This window comes from Nesoenas mayeri (assembly GCF_963082525.1).
Source record: "Nesoenas mayeri genome assembly, chromosome: 7".
Taxonomy (NCBI): Eukaryota; Metazoa; Chordata; class Aves; order Columbiformes; family Columbidae; genus Nesoenas; species Nesoenas mayeri.
Genome location: NC_137551.1, coordinates 39,742,684 through 39,760,816, shown reverse-complemented (window position 1 = coordinate 39,760,816; position 18,133 = coordinate 39,742,684). Strand labels below are relative to the sequence as shown.

At 55.8% G+C, this 18,133-nt stretch overlaps 1 protein-coding gene across 2 annotated transcripts; it reads right to left on the bottom strand.

Moving 5' to 3' along the window:
• Window positions 1–254: 254 nt before the first annotated feature.
• Window positions 255–17,614, bottom strand: PWWP2B (PWWP domain containing 2B). Of its 2 annotated transcripts, none has more exons than XM_080347663.1 (3): window positions 17,392–17,614; window positions 11,111–12,758; window positions 255–733 (listed from the first exon to the last, which is right to left on the bottom strand). In XM_080347663.1, the coding sequence occupies exons 1-2, from the start codon at window positions 17,532–17,534 to the stop codon at window positions 11,129–11,131; spliced, it is 1,773 nt and encodes a 590-aa protein (XP_080203789.1). In that variant the 5' UTR covers window positions 17,535–17,614; the 3' UTR covers window positions 255–733; window positions 11,111–11,128. The 2 variants fall into 2 exon arrangements, with proteins under 2 accessions (XP_080203789.1, XP_080203790.1); XM_080347664.1 differs by lacking the exon at window positions 255–733 and adding an exon at window positions 9,208–9,275.
• Between the last annotated feature and the right edge of the window lie 519 nt (window positions 17,615–18,133).

The window sequence follows — 18,133 nt, the reverse complement described above, 5'->3', positions numbered from 1 at the left end:
TGACTAGATGCGAACACAATAGTCCAAAACGTGAACTGCCTCTCCAGCCGGAGCAGCTGGGCTCAGCACCCACCTCTGCACAGGCAGCACCGGCAAGACACGGCTCTTCTGGGCGAACTCAGCACGCCCGCTGGGACACAAACCCATCCGAGGCACCAGGTGACCGCTGGCTCACGGAAAACACGAGAAAGCTCTAACACACGCAATGATGGCCACGTAGCTGTGTGTTGCACATTTTCCAAGTTTTAATAGACACAAAAGTGAGTCCATTGTACTTAAGACACTACAATGACTTCATTCTATTGCATGTCTTGCTCCAATTACATTTCTCAGAGTACAGTACTGAGTAAAAGTTTGGTAGCTTTAAAATTAACAAGTGTGTGAAATCTGTAAGTAAAATAAGCAGCAGCAATAATTTTTGAGATTTTATCAAGAATAGCTAACTTTTAAGTAATAAATACATTCCAAGTTGTGGGTTTGCTGTTCTCCTAGTTCATTGCTGTATGACTTGTCAAATTCTCGTTCTAGGGTAAGGTATCGTTAAGACCTTCCTGCCAGCCTCGTGCCAGAAGAGCCTCCTAACTCCGCGTCCCGGTGCCCGTCACCTGTCCCAGATGGAAAGCAGTGCAAGCTGACAAGGAAACTCGCCGTCCCGCCGTGCCGCGGGGGAGACGTCGGGGTGGTTACCGCCTCCGGGACCCTCCGCAACAGCTGCGCTCTTCTCTTGGGTTACCTTGAAGGAAGCGAGAGAGGGAGAGGTTACAGCAGGCAGCAGGGAACGGGCTGGCACGAGCGGCGAGGCGCACGCTCCGCTCTCCCCTAAATATAGCCAGGAATTCTCCTGCTCCCGGCAGGAAAGGCAGCGGCAGCAGCTATGGCTTGGGAGGAAACTCGTCAAGTTTACAGACGCAAAGTGAGAGCGGGAATTTTCTCCAAGACAGACACATGCCATGAATTTCAGTGACAATAATACATCTTTGGTCTCTGGCTTAAAGACTTTAAGTCGCCGTTCGAGGTGGGTTACTGTAGGTTAATCTGCCACGAGTCCCTGTGGAGAGCACCACGTGAAGAGCATCTGCCTCCACTTTTCAAACGCAATCTATAAAATGGGATTATTTTCCCCTTGAGAGCAAGCCATACAGCTTTCCTGAGCCCTGAAGCTGCTCAACGGCCCCTGCCGCAGTGCCCGTCCCGCGCTGACGAGGGAGCAGAGCAGCCACAAACCTTCTGGCTCCACCTGCAGAGCCCCCAGGCCCCGGGACCCCACGGGCTCCCCGCCCCAGCCCCGGTTCCCAGCGAGGACGTGTCCTGGCCGCGCTGCAGAGCCCTGGGACGGCCTGTCCCCGCACAGGACCACGCGGCCGACCGCAGGTGCCGTGACGGAGCGCACCGAGCCCCAGCCCAGCAGCCTCCGGGCAACCAGAGCACACAGATGCTCGCTCCGAGTTCGGGAGAGCAAACCAGCGTACTGCGAAACAGAGCTGCCAACAGGCCACGGAGCTGCCCGTGCTCCATGTGTTGTGCTGCTGCTCTCGGCAGCCACCGCGGCTGGGGGCAGATGACAGGCCTGACCACACACATTCACTGGAGATGGATGTGCCTGCCAAAACCAACAGCTCCCAAAGAGAGGAGTCCTCACCGGTACCCCCATGTGCAAGACGGACTGGCACTGGCCCTGTAAGCCAGGGTACTGAGCGGAAGCCTTGAAAGAGTTCAAAGGGAGCAGCCATTCGTCTTCAAGATCAAGTGAAGAAACCAGAAGACATGCGAAACGACTCAGTGATACGGAAATGAAGAAAAGGCACGGAGATCTACCCTTACACGTTCCAATCGCAAAAGCATCCCTGCACCACACTTCAAACACAGTTCAGGTTGGGACCAGCCCTAACACATGTCCGTGCCAAATCAGCTAACGTGGAACAGTCAAAACCACAGGACACGCATGCTTGCGTCCGTGTTCCTGACAAACAGGATTAATGCTACAAAGCAAAAGATCAAAGACCTTTAAAAACCCCTCGCAGTTGAGGTTTGTGACTTAAGGAGGACAAGGCAGAATAACTCAAGAACACCGTCCCTGAGCGCAGGAGGACGATCCCATTCCCACCGCTGCTGGAAAGGCAGCGGCGCCTCTTGTGCGGGCACGGAACCCACAGTGACGGGGCTGCCCGGACCTGGCACCCAGGATGGTCCTCAGCACTGCCCGAACCACGGAGGCTTCAAAGGGCCGACCCAGGGCACCACGAACATCTGCCCTGAAACCTGCACTGCGGAGGACTGCACTCGGGTCTCGTGAACTCATGCAGTGTTCAGCAGGAATCACTCTGCTCCCAACAAACTGGGATGTGTCACGACGAGGCCCTGTCACCTGCAGTCAACAGTATTTGTACCGAACCTTGCAGGACAATCTATTCATTCGCTTTCTGATGAATGCTGAGATTTTCAAGAGACCAGAACAAACTCATTTGCAGGCTTATTATCTTACACCTACCAAACGCACAGACTTGGCAGAATATCCCTCAAATGGCTCTTGCAAAAAACTGATCCTTTAGAGACGGATTACAGACTGACAACACTTGGTCTAAACAGGAAAAAATGCATTTCCTGGTTGGGGAGGTCAGAGCAAGCCCCAGGCCGGCCTGATTCCCCGCCATTTGCGCTCTGGGAGGAAGGAAGCGCGGTGGCAGCACAAAGACGGAACACGTCCCAGCGACAGAACACCTCCCAGCGACGGCTGCTGCCCGCCGGGGACGGGACCAGGGCTGGACATACACAGCTATGGGACAGGACCAGGGCTGGACACACAGCTATGGGACAGGACCAGGGCTGGACACACAGCTATGGGACGGGACCAGGGCTGGACACACAGCTATGGGACGGGACCAGGGCTGGACATACACAGCCAAGGGACGGGACCAGGGCTGGACATACACAGCCAAGGGACGGGACCAGGGCTGGACATACACAGCCAAGGGACGGGACCAGGGCTGGACATACACAGCCATGGGACGGGACGAGGGCTGGACATACACAGCTCTGCGGCCATGGGGATGGGACCAGGGCTGGACACACAGCTCCGCAGCCATGGGGACGGGGCCACCTCCTGCCACAGCTCAGTGCCTGTTTTACACACCCCTCAGCATCCCCAGGAGCTTTAAACGTGCGCTCAAGAGGAGCAAACACAGCGACAATCACTCACTTCATCACTGGAAAACCTCAAATTTCTTTTCAGAAAAAAAAACAAACACGAAAATGTTCAAGACGGTGCAGCAGCTCAAACATCACATTCTGGACATCACTGCGGCCTCGAGACACATGAGTAATGAACACAGAACAGACTGACTCAGGACAACAGCATGATCTCGCAGCCTGTGTGCGGAGCTGTATGTCAAAAGGAAAGCCAACAAAGATCTCCTGAAGCCAAGTGCTTATTCATAATAAAAAAATGAAGCTTTGGATCAAATAAAGTCATTCAGAAATTCAGATTTAACAGCTGCAGAGTGCAGAAAGCTGATTTATCTTCCGAGATGACTGCATCCCAATGCGCTGATGTGTGGGGACCCTGCTCAGGATCTTGTGCCTTGACCCTTCAGGTGGGACAAGCGCAGGACATGCCCAGCACCGCTCCGCGGCACGGGGAGCACCCCGACCCTGTGCCCCTAGGGGCTCCGGGGCGTACAGGGCTGTGCCGCCCCCAGCACAGCTCAGAGCAGCCCCGGGTGAAGGCCAAGGGACACACGTGCCCAAACCAGAGGAACCCACCTCCTTCAGATGGCCCCTCTGGAGCGCTCGGAGCCGAAACTCTCTCACCCCGCGTGTCCCGGCAGGCTGGGCAGCGAGGGCAGCAAGAAGCACGCTCGTTTTCTCCACCCAGGACCCACAACAGGGTCTGGGAGCTGCCTCCAGCTCCTGAGGCATCAGCACCAGCTGACGGGAACGGGCTGCCTGCTATGCTCTCCAACAGTAAACTGGGTCATCCCAGCATCTACATGAAAAATCCTGTACCGGGTTCGAGGGTTTTCTGCTGTTACAAAGGGTTTCCTGCTGCATGAAAAGGCTCAAGTTATTGGCTTGAGTCAAAATAGAGCAAGACATCATTCACAAGGGAAGTTAAACTAGTAATTTTGCTACAGCTCATTTCTTTGTCTGCAGAGAGCACAGAGGAAATATGCTTCATAAAGAAAACAAGTCTGTCTGATCCAACAATAGCAAGAATCTAATGCAGATTAAACAGGAACCGGTACTTCAGTTAAAGGCATTCACTGCTTCAAAAACTAATCAAGTTAATGAAAAAAGCCTTCATTAAAACTTGCCCTGCTCCTCCCTCCCAGAGAGACACACGCCCCGCGCCCAAGAGCCGATGACTGGGCATCGGCAGGGCGGCTGGCGGGCGCGCGGGGGAAGGCTGCGGCACGCCATGCGGGGCGCTCGCGGCCCTCCGCCGAGCCCAGAGCAGGTACGCTCGTTTGGACCCCCCATCCCTGCGCACCTGTGGGGCCAGGGCACCGGCGGCCTCCTGCTGTCCAGGGTACCAGGACACTGGGGACATGGGGACACAGTCCTTGGGTGCAGAGGCTGCAGGAATGAAAAGCACAAGCGCTCCAGAACTAGAGGTATTAAGCCCCATCTCTGTTATCACTGCTGGACAAGAGAAGCCTATTCCAGATGTACATAATCTCAGGATGTGTGAGTTCCCAACCTAGCTAATGCAAACCCCATATATTCTGTAAAGGTACATACAGAGTGCAAAACACATACATCAAGCAGATTTTTAAAAACTCAACAAGGCACCAGCCCATCCTCATCCAGTTTGCCAGATACAGGCAAACAGCTTCCGTAAGTCTTTCACTGGGCAGAAGTTAGGAGGTTGTCACTCAGGCCACACACCCCCATTCACCTCAGTCCCAGTGCCAGCGGTGGGTACTTATGGATAAAACAAAACTCGTATAAAGGCTGAAAGACAATAGTTTGCCAGCTTTTCAACACTTAAAAATCTTCACATCAATTTTTGGGTTCAAAGCCCTGCCTTTCATACCTAAGCATTATCATGGGAAATACCTGTGTCACCCACTGTGCCACCAGGCCTCAGCAGCCCAGCACTGCATGTGCCACTAACACATGGCTACTGCACGAGGACCTTGTTCATCCCCCTCCTCCAGAGTAACAAGCACCCTTCTCTACACAGAGCTATCCCCAAGCTCCCAAAAACCCCTGTTCCTCCGTGGCCCAGAGTGGCCTTTCTGTCCGCGCAGCCTGGCGGTGCTCAACACTGCACAGATCTGCTTCACCGCAAGACAAACAGGGAGAACTCTGGAGCGTTACCCAGAGGGGCAAGAGGGTTCCCTTGGGACGGGCTCACCCCTCACTGCCCCGTGTGCCCCAGTGCTGCCCAGGCCCCACCATGCACCCTGCTTGGCGTGCAAAGGGGAACCACAGCTGCAGTTTTAGAAACCTCATTTCAGCTTACAAATTAAACAAATAGATGCAATTCAGGAAAAGCTACAGAAGGCTCATTTTTACATTATTTGTAAAAGTTTTCAAGAAAACAAGTTTCCAGGCACCGCTCCTCAGCACACAGCCCATCTCTGCTGCCCCGGGCAGCGGCGCTGGGGACAGGGCTGCTCTGCGGAGCCTGCACCCCGCAGGCTGCTCCGAAAGCACCCACCCCGGCACAGACCCTGCGCGGCACAGACCCTGCCCCGCACAGACCCTGCCCTGGCATGGCTCCAGCCACCGCCGAGCCACAGCGCTGGGGACACCGCAGAGGAACAGCCAGCCCTGCCCAGCGCAGGGGGACAGGCCAGGGACAGCCAGCCCTGCTTGGTGCATGGGGACAGCCAGGGACAGCCAGCCCTGCCCGGCGCAGGGGGACAAGCCAGGGACAGCCAGGGACAGCCAGCCCTGCCCAGCGCAGGGGGACAGGCCAGGGACAGTCAGCCCTGCTTGGTGCATGGGGACAGTCAGGGACAGCCAGCCCTGCCCGGCGCAGGGGGACAGGCCAGGGACAGTCAGCCCTGCTTGGTGCATGGGGACAGCCAGGGACAGCCAGCCCTGCCCGGCGCAGGGGGACAGGCCGAGGACAGCCAGCCCTGCTCAGCGCAGGGGGACAGGCCAGCCCTGCTCGGCGCGGGCACGCAGGGCCAGCACAACCCGCAGATGCCCATGGCCGCAGGTGGGGCTGGGACACCCCCAGGCCGCGGAGCAGCTCGCTGTGCTTCCCAGGGAGCTGCTAAGCCCCTCGGCTCACACAAATCTCCTTCGGCAGCTGAAGTTACAGCTCACGTAAGCAGATCGCGTCCTTGGGCATCGGCACAGCTCGTGTGCAGTTAGAAATAGCACAATGTATGGCCTGCTGGCATTTCCGAAAAACACGCCAGGGAACAGAGGGACAGCATACGGCACAAACAGCGAGAAACAGCGCGGATCGAGGTGTCTCCAAAGGCGGTCGCAGTGGTCACAAGCCAAAAGCGCGGGCGTTCCCGGGGACAGGGAGATGCCCCGGTGCAGCTCCAGCACCAGCGCGGGGGCACACAAGGGTGCAGCGCCGGCTGCTTTAGACTCGTTCTCCCACTTTGCATTCGTACGCAGAGACGCTGACTCCAAGCTGCTTGGAGGAAGACTGAGAAACAGTAATTAAGCTGGATGCTTGGTTTTAGTCGACTGAACCATCTAGAAACCACGCCAAGAAAAATCTCAAGCATTCATCTCCTGGGCTGAAATTGTTCATGTGACCTGGCAGGTGTTTTTAAAAATTTAGCTATCACTGCAATCAACACCACAACTTTATATCAAGTTATATAACGTCTTTGTGCCACTGGTACAAGAGGTAAAAGGAAAAAGAAGAGTGATTTATGTTGCTTCATAAACTGCTGGCAAGCAATACTGGCTACATGCACATACAAAGCCCTGAACATCTTTGGAGATGAAGTCATAACCCAGTGTTCCAAATTTTACGTTAGAGCTTACTATATATAGCAAGCATGCAATAAGCTTTGATTTTGCTGTACATAGTAGCAGTGTGCTTTTTGTGATGAATGGCTAAGTGTACTGATACTGAGGGCCTATTAGGCTAACAGCAGTAAAATTAAACCTTCAAAAGCCAGCATTTTCAAGTTTAATGGCTCTGCAGCCACGGCTTGGGGGTAGAGGGGATAAAGAGAGAGAAGACGAAAGGATTTTCCAGACTGAAAAAGCAAATGTATATACATATTGTAAACTTGTTTCATGCAGAGATGTATATGAAAATGTAGGAGCAGTTTTTATAGGAAGTTCTAGTGCATGAAAGGGCTGTGGGCAGGGAGGGCGACGTGCCACGAGGAGCCATCCAGGAGGATCAGAGAGAACAGACCCGTCCCTGCGGCACACGGGGTTCGCCCAGCCGGCCCAGCGCCCGGCCCTGCACACACGATGCTCAGCACACAGCAGGACCGCTGAAAATCCCCCATCCCACCATGAGCCGTGTTCCTGAAGCAGGGACGGGGCAGCGGGGCGAGCACAGGTGTCCTTCCCTCCAGCGCTGGAGCTGCAGCCCTGTCCTGCTTGTCCCCAACCAGCCGTGTGTGACCAGCCCGAAGGGTCTGTCCCTGCCCTGTGCAGGGTCCCCTCGGGACCAGCAGCACACTCAGCACGCCGCATCGCTCGCCCTTCCGTCGCACCTCCAGCAGCCGCACGCAATGCCCGGGTGTGCCAAAAACCCTGCCACAACACCAGAAATGAGCTGGGGTGCTGCTCACTGCAAAGGACGAGGGAAGAGCAGCTGCTCGGCTCCAGGAATTTTAAGTTCATGCAGCTTCAAGTTTAAATATGACACGATCATGGAAGTGAACACAAAGCAAAATGCAAAAGCACCAGAGATGTTCTTGTTCCCAAGAACAAGAGACGGGGTGGGCGTGTGGAACACCAGCACCAGCGCTGGGGAAAGGCCCCGCGCGTGGCTCCTGGCCCTGCCTCGACACCGGTGGCGCCGCGGGCAGCCGGTGCTGGGACATGCTGCTGACCCCAGAGCCGCCTGCAGGCAGGGGACCTGCGGCCACGGAGGGTGACGGACAATGAGCGTCTGTCCGGGCCCGCAGCACGGCCTCACCGCCGTACCTGGGCACGGGATGCTGCAGGACGAGGGGCAGCAAATCCCCAAAACCCCAGCGTGGGGCCAGTCACAGCTCCTGCTGCCAGTAACAGTCACAACAGCACCGCGAGCGAAGGTGAGACAGCGCCTGGTGCTGTAACACCAGTGGGCATCACCGGCGCGCTGCGCGGCGCGGCAGTGTGCGCAGGCTCTGCGCGGGACGCAGCGCAAAGCGGCGGAAGGGGACGCTCAGTGGGCACCGTTCTCCTGACGCTCCCCTAAACCAAGTGTCTTACAAATGTTACTTCTAGTCTGCCTGTTGTTTTCCCAGAAACCTCGTTTTACCAGGCAGTTAATGACGGGGCTTTAATAAAGCATTTTCTTTGCTAAAAAAAACCCCATATATATATATATTTTTATATAAGGACAGAATAATAAAACCATAAAATGCTCATGGTAGCTTTTCTAACCCAAACCAAGCTGTTTTTTTAAATGCAATTGCTTCCAGTTTTACACACAATCACAAATTACCTGAATTGTTTGCACCTTTTTTCCAGTAACTCCCCCTCATGCTTTGCAGAACAGCGTCACTTGCCAGGAGACAGAAAGGGCCAACAGCCACATCCTGCTGCCGTGCCCAGGACCAGCACGGCCAAGTGCTGCCGCTGCAGGCACCTCCTGGGCTCTGCTCTGCGTCCGCGGGTGACAACGAGTCCCTGTGCGGCTCCCCACGAAGTCACCGCACCGGGATTTCATAGCGGCAGCGTTACCATCAGACGCCTGCTCTTAGAAACTGCTTTAACAGATACAAGGTTGTTCTGCCTCGAAAAGGCCTCAACGCTTTCAGATATTTAACTGTAGCTCAAGTGCCACTGTGGCCCTGGGACTCGGGAATCACAAACATGAGTGAAAGCTTCAGTTGCACCTTCAGGAAAGAACAGTCCGTGAGCAACTGCCCAGAACGTTTCAGTTCCACCTTAGGAGAACTCAACGAAAGCAATAAAATTAATTCCTCCTGAGAGAGTTAGATACAGGACAAGTCTCTGAGATAATGAATTGTTTTATAAAGGATGTATCAAAACACTAGACATGCTGGTCTGCTAGGGAATCTCAGTAAAGGTGACCCATGGAACACGGGAAGTTTTGGGCAAGTGCAGTTGTTAATCCAGCTATTATATCACGTCCAGTCAGGCGGGCGGGGTTGGCAGCTCACCTGAAACACGTAAGGCAGGAAATCACCCTGGGACAGCCAGCTGAAGGCCAATGGAACGGCGGTACACGTCACTATAGCTATACACCCATACACACGCGCAGAGGTCTGCCCAGGGAGTACAGAGGGACGGAAGGGTCTGACCTAATCCAGGCCGTCCCATCGTTTTCTTCGTCTCATTCTCAACAGTTTCCTCTTTCCCAAGTTTCCAGGCCCACTCCATCGCCTCTGTATCTGCAGCTCAGACACCAGCAGGCCCGTGACAGCCTCTGCGACAGCCATCCCGGGCTGCGCACACAGCACCGCGCACACAGCACCGCGCACACAGCACCGCACACACAGCACCGCGCACGAGCAGGAGGAAGCGCTGCTGCTCCTCCAAATAGAACACACTCGGTACCGGAGCGACGGATGGCGACCACGACTCTTCCACCACGGAGGACAGCGTATTCTGGGCACCAGGTTTATTTATACTCAGATCTAGCTAACAGAAATTTGGGTCCAATCCAAATGCTCTTGACATAAAGTCTTTAGCCAGAGTTAAGTAGCATTTGAAGGGGCGAGATCAAGGATGAGGCTTAAATGCTGCTGCTGCAGTTACACATTCCTACTTGAACAAGTGTCCGGTCGTGCAGACACCCCGGGCACAGGACAAACATGCTGCACTCAGTTACTGACTCCAGCCAGGCTTGCTGAGATGGAGCGGCCAGCAAAGCAAGGCCGCCAGCTCACTCCAGCCACCGGGCAAGTCCCACGACACTGGGCACAGAAAGCAAAACCGGCCTCTTCCCCTCGGCACCACATGGCACTGAGCATCGCAGGCCCACGCAGAATGGCTCAGATCGAGAGGAACAGCCAGTCTGCAGCACGAATACTGGCTGGAAGGTTGAGAAATGACTCCACAGCTTATTCCAGCGGCTGGATTGTGCCACGGGCTCAGCTGAGGGCAGTGCAGTGGGAAATCGCTGCAGCAATTGCAGGTGGAATTGCTGTTCCCAGTCACACCACATCCTGTATTTTTAGGTACTAAACTTTCATCCTGGGCAAAGTCGTTTGCAACCAGTAAAAGCAAAATGTGGAGGAGTTACAAAGAACCAGCTCCCACGTTTATGTTCCCACCTGTCTTCCAACAAAGGGGCTGCAGGTGAAACCCAAAATCATTTCACTTGATGATCCAGGCCGTTCCCCAGCCCACAGTGACACCTCAGACACGAGCCAAGCGCCGAGCGCCGTGAGAAATGTCGCAATACTGGTCCCCACTTAAAGTCAGTTTTTCATACAATCGTTTTGAAAGTGACTTTCTAAGAAATCGGCAGCAGAGCGGTCAGAGGAACCGCAGGGGGGCAAAGGGCCCCCAAGGCCCTTCGCTGCCATGGGTAACTGCCGGCCATCGGCACCTAGGTAGAACAATCGCAGTTCCAAGAAGAGTTTTAGTTCTCTGAAACAAAAGATATCTCAAAGAAACTCAAAGTCTAGGAGCCATCAGCTCTCCGGTCACACAGGATCGGCTGTGATGCAGGCGAAGTGCCCTCAACACTTGCCACATCCTCGCTGTAAACGGCGCAAATACGCAACCACCATTTTATTTTATTAGCTCTTGGAACAAGCGGGGCTTGTTTCCTCACGATGGCAACTGCTCTGCACTGCCCCTGGGAGCAGGGGCTCCATTCCCACGGTGCCCCCCGAGCTCTGGAAATAAAGGTTCTTACCACCTCTGAAACCACCACCAGCCAGCGACTTTGCTTTTATGGAAAAACAAATGCAAACAAGCAGTGGATTGGAGCTTAAAAAACTCAAGGAGTTTTCTCATGGGAAGCATTAGCCCAGCAAGCACTCACCTGATACTGGAGGCAAAGTTATGTCTCAAACTGCGTTAAGAGATCTCTTATTTCTGGAGTCAGATGCTCTACTGCCTTTGCAGCTTCTGTGATTGCTTTCCGATACATCCCTTTCTTCTTGCGATTAAACCTCAGTTTGAAAAATTCAGAGAAAGGAGCAAGTTTTGAAACAGATAAGAATGAAGTCGTTGGAGAGCCAAACCACGACACTTTAGCTTCTCGCCACGACGGTTCCCCGTTCTCCTTCTGGCTAAGGTTTATGTCAAGAACGCGTGCTGGCCACCATGGAAAACCATGAATTTTACCCCAAACTATGTCCCCCACCGAAACAGTTCTTCCATCTTCCGTGACACATTTAGACACGCTTTGGGTGTGCAGTCTGACTGTTAGAGGTGGCACGATTTTACGCTCATCTTTTGAAGATGAAGAGACGGACGCATCATCACCAGGCAAAAAGTCACATATTTCTGGTGATGTTACTTCTGAACTAGAAGACTTGGATTCGTCTAGACTGTCATTACTACACACGGATAAACTAGAAGAATCTGCTTTTCTTTTTCGATAATTCATAAGGAAAGCCAAGTTATCATGTCCATCTTTAGCCTGGGGAAACCGCTTAAAGTCCTCATCTTCACCCGAACTCCCTGAAGATATCTCAGCTAAACTTCTGTCCGTGGATTCATCATTGTAAAACGTGCCAGGATTGGGCTCCCGGCTGTTCTGAAGGACATTTATCTCATCAATAAGTTCTGCCTTATAAATTGAAACACTCTGACCATCATTTATGCGATGAGGCTTCAGCCGTATCTTTGGGGGCGGGACGTCCGCGCTGGAATGCAGGGGCCGCGTGAGCTTCAGTTTAGGAATGGAGGCGAGCTGGCTGCCCGCGGCCTTGTCCAGCGGACACCGGGGCTCCCGGCAGCGCTCGGGGTCCCCGGCCTCCTCTTGGTCCTCCCCTCCGTTCTGCAGCGCTCGCTCCGCACAGAACGGTTTGACCGAGCCGTGCACCCGCGAAGGGATTTTTACCACTTCGCCTTTCCCTTGCGGAGTACTGTAGGATATTTTTATAACTGGCGTTCGATGCACTAGTTCCCCAGTAAATCTGTCATCCTCTCTCTTCTCTCTTTTGTTCCTCTTCTCTGCGTAGTCAGCGTCGCTGTGCTTTTTCTGCTCCTTGTCCTGAATGCTCAGCTTCCTCCTGGTTTTAGCGTTCTGCCGAGCGGCGCCGGCATCCTCGGGGTTCAGCGTGTTCTTACACTTCTCGCAGAGCACCTGCCGCGGCCGCAGCCTGATGGTGCTCATGATGAGCCTGCCCGGGTCCCTGTTCCGCGCCAGACGCCTCCGTGTCCTCTTTATAGTCCGTGGCGGCGGCTGCGGGACCCACTGGTGGTAGGTGTGCCGGAGCCAGAGCGGCTGTGGGAAGGGAGCGCCCTCGAAGTACGGGGGGTACGGGGGCAGGCTGCCGGGCGGGGGCGCCGGCAGCAGGGGCGGCACAGGCTCGTCGCTGTGTCCCTTGGCGGGCTGGTCACCGCGCGGCTCCGTCTCGCCCACGGCGGCATCTCCAGCAGCGGCAGCTCCGTTGGCGCAGACCTGGGCAGGAGGGTCCTCATGCTTGGGGAGGGAGGACGGGAGGCAGAACAACCCGGATCTGAAACAGGGCGAGAAGGACAGGGGGGAGAACGTCAGCAGGTTTGAAAGGTGCCTCTCTGGCAAGACACTGTGTAACAAACATGCTAGTTTCCTTAAAACAAAGAAAACCCTAAACACACCACCAAAAAACCAAACTAGACACCCCCCCGCTCCCCACTTCCACAATTGCCACATACTAAGAACACAACATTTTCACTTCTAAGGCAAGGCAGCATTTCAAAATTGCTGAAAAGTGTCGGACTCTTCTGCCAGAGAAGGCACAGAGATGAAAACCTCTATTCCCATGAGCTCTGTGCGCAAAGTTTTGCTCTAAGAACTTTTAAGTTTTATCGCGCAAAGCACTCTATTTTATCGACAGGCTGGCCAAGGCAGGAAGGCTGCGACACGGACCACATGAGCCCCACGGGGCTGCGAAATCACCACTCCTCGCACTGTCCTGTCCTCGCCCCGCTGATCGCTCCGCTGCGCCCCAGCAACCCCAGCGGGGGTAACCCCGCGTTCCAGCGCAGGTTCACCCGTACACAGCTCTGCTCCCCTCGGCTCTCCCTGCGTGACTTCAGCTGTTAAAACAAGGAATACACCACCACTTGGGAACAGCAAGATCACGAATGACGATGTACTACTGCTCAGTGCCAAGTCTCAGGCAACCAAAGTCTGGATACAGTATCTTGCAGAGATGCTGGCAAAAGCAGACCCGCTGTAACACTGGAACTCACAACTGCAATTCATGTCTCCAGGTCTCTGCACCAGAATTTATGCCCTTGGCCTGACATAGAAATATGATGCTTACACAGCACTTGGACAAATATTTGCCCTGAAACACTGACTCAGAAGGCGCAATGCTCGCTGTCTTCACTCTCCAGAGATAGCCCTGTGGAGAGTGCACCAGCAGTGGAGCCTCAGCATTTGCAATAACAACAAAATGCTCTATGTGTGAGCCATGAAGAATCCACAAAGAGATGCTGAGCTACCTGGACTCTGAAAAGTCCTTTCCCATTATACAGAGTAAGAGGGCAAGAACTTGGTGTTCAGATGGCACTTCAACTGGGAAGCTCCAGGTTCAAATGTTAGTGAGTCAAGAGGATTAAGCTGCTGAACCCACACAATTTGGAACAAAATGTTTTTGTTCCAAGAGCTGTTTTTTTATTTTAAACAGACAACTGAGGATGTAGGTGTCTTTCAAACGACAACCAAAGCCAGCACAGTTTGTACAGCCAAAGATGTCAGCATCATTCACAGAACAGCTCAAAGTGCTATCATTTCCACAGCTCTGGCAATGAATTGTGGTTATTGTACGCAGTGAGACGTGGGCCGGGGTCACCCAAGCGCGGGGTCCCCGGGAGCATCCCCGGGGACACGGGCACACGCCTCCTGACAGGGCTCCCGACACACACAGGGCCGCTAAGCCGTGTACCCAGCAGCGTTCAGACGTGCCGCAAAACCGCCCTGTGCTCGCCCTCTCAGCCTGCAGCTCCTCCTAAGAGGATTTGGCTCCGGTCTTTCCACCCTCTGCAGCAGGAGGAACGTTCCACCGGACACACCGCACCCCCCAGGAGCAGCTCCCTTCTGCCATAAGGAGAGAGATCAATTTCACCAGCCCTCCCCACATCCCCCAGGCTTTTTTGCACAAATCCGGATGTAGTTAATCTATTTCTTCTATGCACTTACTGTCAGGACTGACTCTGCATATTTAAACCCATTCAACTAAGATGAAGGTGCCTGAGCTCCCGGGCTGGGGCATGAGCACATATGCAGGTATTACAAGCATCAGGAAATACTGCAGAATAAAATTTCACCCTGTTCGTAATCCCCCTTTCTGAGGCAGATGTAGCCAAGTGGACCAAGCTACCTCTATCCAACCTCTGCTTGGAACAGAAGACACCGTCCTCTGGTTTCTGCTCGCGCATAATTAAAAACCAACTAATTATAAGTTCAGCTGCAACAAAATTGCCAAGTCTTATTATCAAAAACACTGTAACTGCAGTCAAAATGCATTTAAATCTCCTCATCGGCATGGATGCCATGTAGCTTACTGCCTAGAGAGTGAATTCAGTAGAAGCAAGTAACGGCCGGTCACCGGACACCCCACAGCGGCGCTCGGGCAGCGCGGGACGGCTGCAGGAACCCAGAACCCGCCCTTCGGGCCTTCCACGGCCGCTGGGAAAGCCGGGCGTGTGTCTCACCGCGACCCCGGCTCCCGCAGGCGGGGGCCCGGCAAGCACCTGCCCCCAGCCGCTCCTGCCTGCAGGCCGAGGCCCTGCAAACCCAGGCAGGTGGGTTTGGGTTCAACCCTGCAGCTGCTTCTTTGTGCCTCAGGTAACGGGAGTCCAAGCGTGGCAGGCTGACAAAGGGATCCCCGGCCTGCCTCCTGCCCAGCTTCCCACAGGAGCTGCTACAGTTTTGGAAAAGCAAAACAGAATTGTGCTGTATGTAACACTAAAACCAGTTTAACACACAAAAGAAAGCTGAAGAGCACCATACAGGCTTTAGGTCCCTTTTAACGTTCCCCCTCCTTTTGGGCAGACACAAGCACCTCCTGTAGCTGCTCCTCTCCCGCCAGTCCCATCCCACCACCCTGCTTGCCCCTGCTCGGGCAGGGTGGCACAGACAGCACACGGTGAGCACCGTGCCGTCGCCGCTGCAGTGGCAGGGCAGCGGGGAGGAGCAGGGAAAACATCTGCCATGTCTCTGGTTTGAGGTCTTCAAAGTTCAGCACCAAGCTGACAAATTCCTACTGCCTTTGGGACACATCTCGGCCTTTACCTTCCAACCACCAGCAGTACAGCTCCCGTCAACGTGGTGGGAAAACCCCCTCTTCCCTCCACATCCCACATTCGGGGTGGCTGCAGTGGAGGAGGCGCTTCCAGCCTGCTCCCCACGCTCCCCGAAGCCACCAAGGTCCGCCAGGAGCCCGGCGCTCCCCTCACATGTGACACTTCCTTCCTCTTGACCAGCCATGAGTCCGTCACCACGTCACAGGCTCCCCGTGGTCACCATGGGCCAGCCCACGCCGGGGCCCCCACGGAGGGGATGCGGCCCCAGCAACAGCTCTGCGCAGCACCTGAAGGAGGAGCCCCCCGGCCCCCGCACTGCGGGGACTCACGGGAGCCCAGCCGGTCCCCCAGGAGCCCAGCCGGTCCCCAGAGGCTCCCACAGCGGTGTGCTCCCCCCAGCCAGGCCTGCCGCGCACTGGCAGGCGGCACACGGAAGCCAAACTGCTTGTCTTTGTGTTTCCCCACCCAAAGCACTGCCAACCCACCAACGGGCTACGGACCCGTCCTGCTCACAGACCTGAGCCTCTTCTAAGGCAACGAGAGGGAGCAGCGATGCCACCCTGCGTAACCTCAGCGGAAAGCCGAGCCCATCTCAAGGCTCGTTTTCGGCCACAGGAAAGTGTGACCACCAGAGTCAATAATCGCTGGGGCAGACGGGAGGAGACGGGGCATCTGTCCTACTCACCAGCTAAATTGCACCAGCAACCCCCTTCTTTCTGCCCTCCCCGCTGCACTGGAAGCCAGAGAGGAGGACGCTGCCTCAGCATCCCCAGGCACAGACCTCTCGGTCGACGGGATGGCAGTGGAAGGGGCACCCAACCCTGGTGACAACCGGGGCCACCTGCCGCCCTCCCTCCAGCAGAGATCAGTGTCACCTGCAGCAGAGCCAGGGCACCAGTGGGCTCCAGAAGCACCTTAAAGCCTGGGAGGAAACACCCGTCTGGTCATTTCTATGATCCACTGGGGAGGGGAAAGAAAATAATCATGGAGAAAGGCTGGGGGGGAATAAAAAGGGTAAAAAAAGTGTACGCTGTCACTAAAGAGGAAGAGAACTGGAATGTGAAAAGATAGGAACAGCTGGTTTTCTGAACTGACTGAAGAGATGCCGACCGCTCACTGTTTTGGCTGGAACTAGACACCAGGCGAGGTTTATAGACTCTTAATAGAGTTAGATGCCTGAATACTTTTGAAAATCTGTCTCCAATTTTCTGGGATAGCCACGTGAAACTAAATAAACTACGAAAATTAAGTTCAGAAGTCTCGCTTCATACGTCCTCCAAGAAGACCCAGAGCGGTGGAGCTGCCCGTGCGCCTCCCCAGCTCCGACCTGACAATTCACCTCTTGAGCAGCCAGAAACCAAACCCCGCTCAACTCTAAGACTGCGCAGAGCGCAGCTGCCCGGCTTTGTTAGTCCTTGGGAGGGCAGGACCTGCCAGCAGCGCGTTTAGAAACGCTTCAAAAGTTTCAAACGCTCTGAAGTAAAGCGGCCGGGGCACCAGCGCTGCCCTGCCCTTGAGGAGAACAGGCCGCTCCTGCCCTTCATCGCTGTGTCAGAGGGGACCGCGACCTCTGCGGAGCCGCTCGCACCGCCGGGCAGCGGGGACACCGAACGAGGCGACATCCCCAACCTCCCCCGGGGCTGCAGCGGCGGGGCGGACCCGAACAAGCGACCGAACCGGCACCCCCCCCCCCCACCGGCCCGAGGCGCTTTGTTCCCACCGGGCGAACAAAGGGCGAGCGGGGGCAGCGGGGTCGGCCCGGGGGGCGCCGCGGCCCGGACGGGCCGCGGCGCCCCCCGGGCCGACCCCGCTGCCCCCTGCGAGCCCCCGCCGCGCTCCCGTTCACCCCCTCCGTACTTCTTGGTGCAGTCCAGCAGGACGCCGGTGAAGCGGCGCTCCCCGCAGCTCAGCGTCACCACCAGCGTGTCGTTCACCATCTGCTCCACCAGCACCGGCAGCCACGCTCCCACCCGCGGCGACTCCTCCGCCGCCTCGGCCATGCTGCCGCCGCCGCCCCCCGCCGGGCCGCGCCGCGCGATGACCTCACGGAGCGCGCGCCCGCCGCGGCCGCCGTCGGTAAGTGACGTCACGGCGCCGCCCCCCCTCCTCCTCTTCCCCGCCCCGCCCCACCGGGCACCGGGGCGGGGCCCACGGGACCGGACGCGACGCGCCGAGTCCGCCCCGCTCGCCCCCTGGCGGCCGCGCCGGGCGCAGCCCCGTGGGCACGCCCCGTTCTCCAGGACACGCCCCTTTCGCCAGGACACGCCCCTCTCGCCAAGCCACGCCCACCGCGGTGGGTTTTAAACGCGGACGCGGTTTAGCGCGCAATGGAAAGTGCGGTGGCGCTGGGAATGTTACACGCGTGGGAGGTTATTGGTGCGGGTGGTAACCCCAGAATGTCAGGGACTGGAAGGACCTCAAAGCTCATCCAGTGCAATCCCCCCCGGAGCAGGAACACCCAGGTGAGGTTACACAGGAAGGCGTCCAGGTGTCTGTTCAGTCACTGCCTCTCGTTGATCAGCTGTTAATTCAGACACACGCAAGACAGATGTCCCTGGTGTGTTTGGAAGTGCATTCAGCGACGTGTCACCCAGGAAGC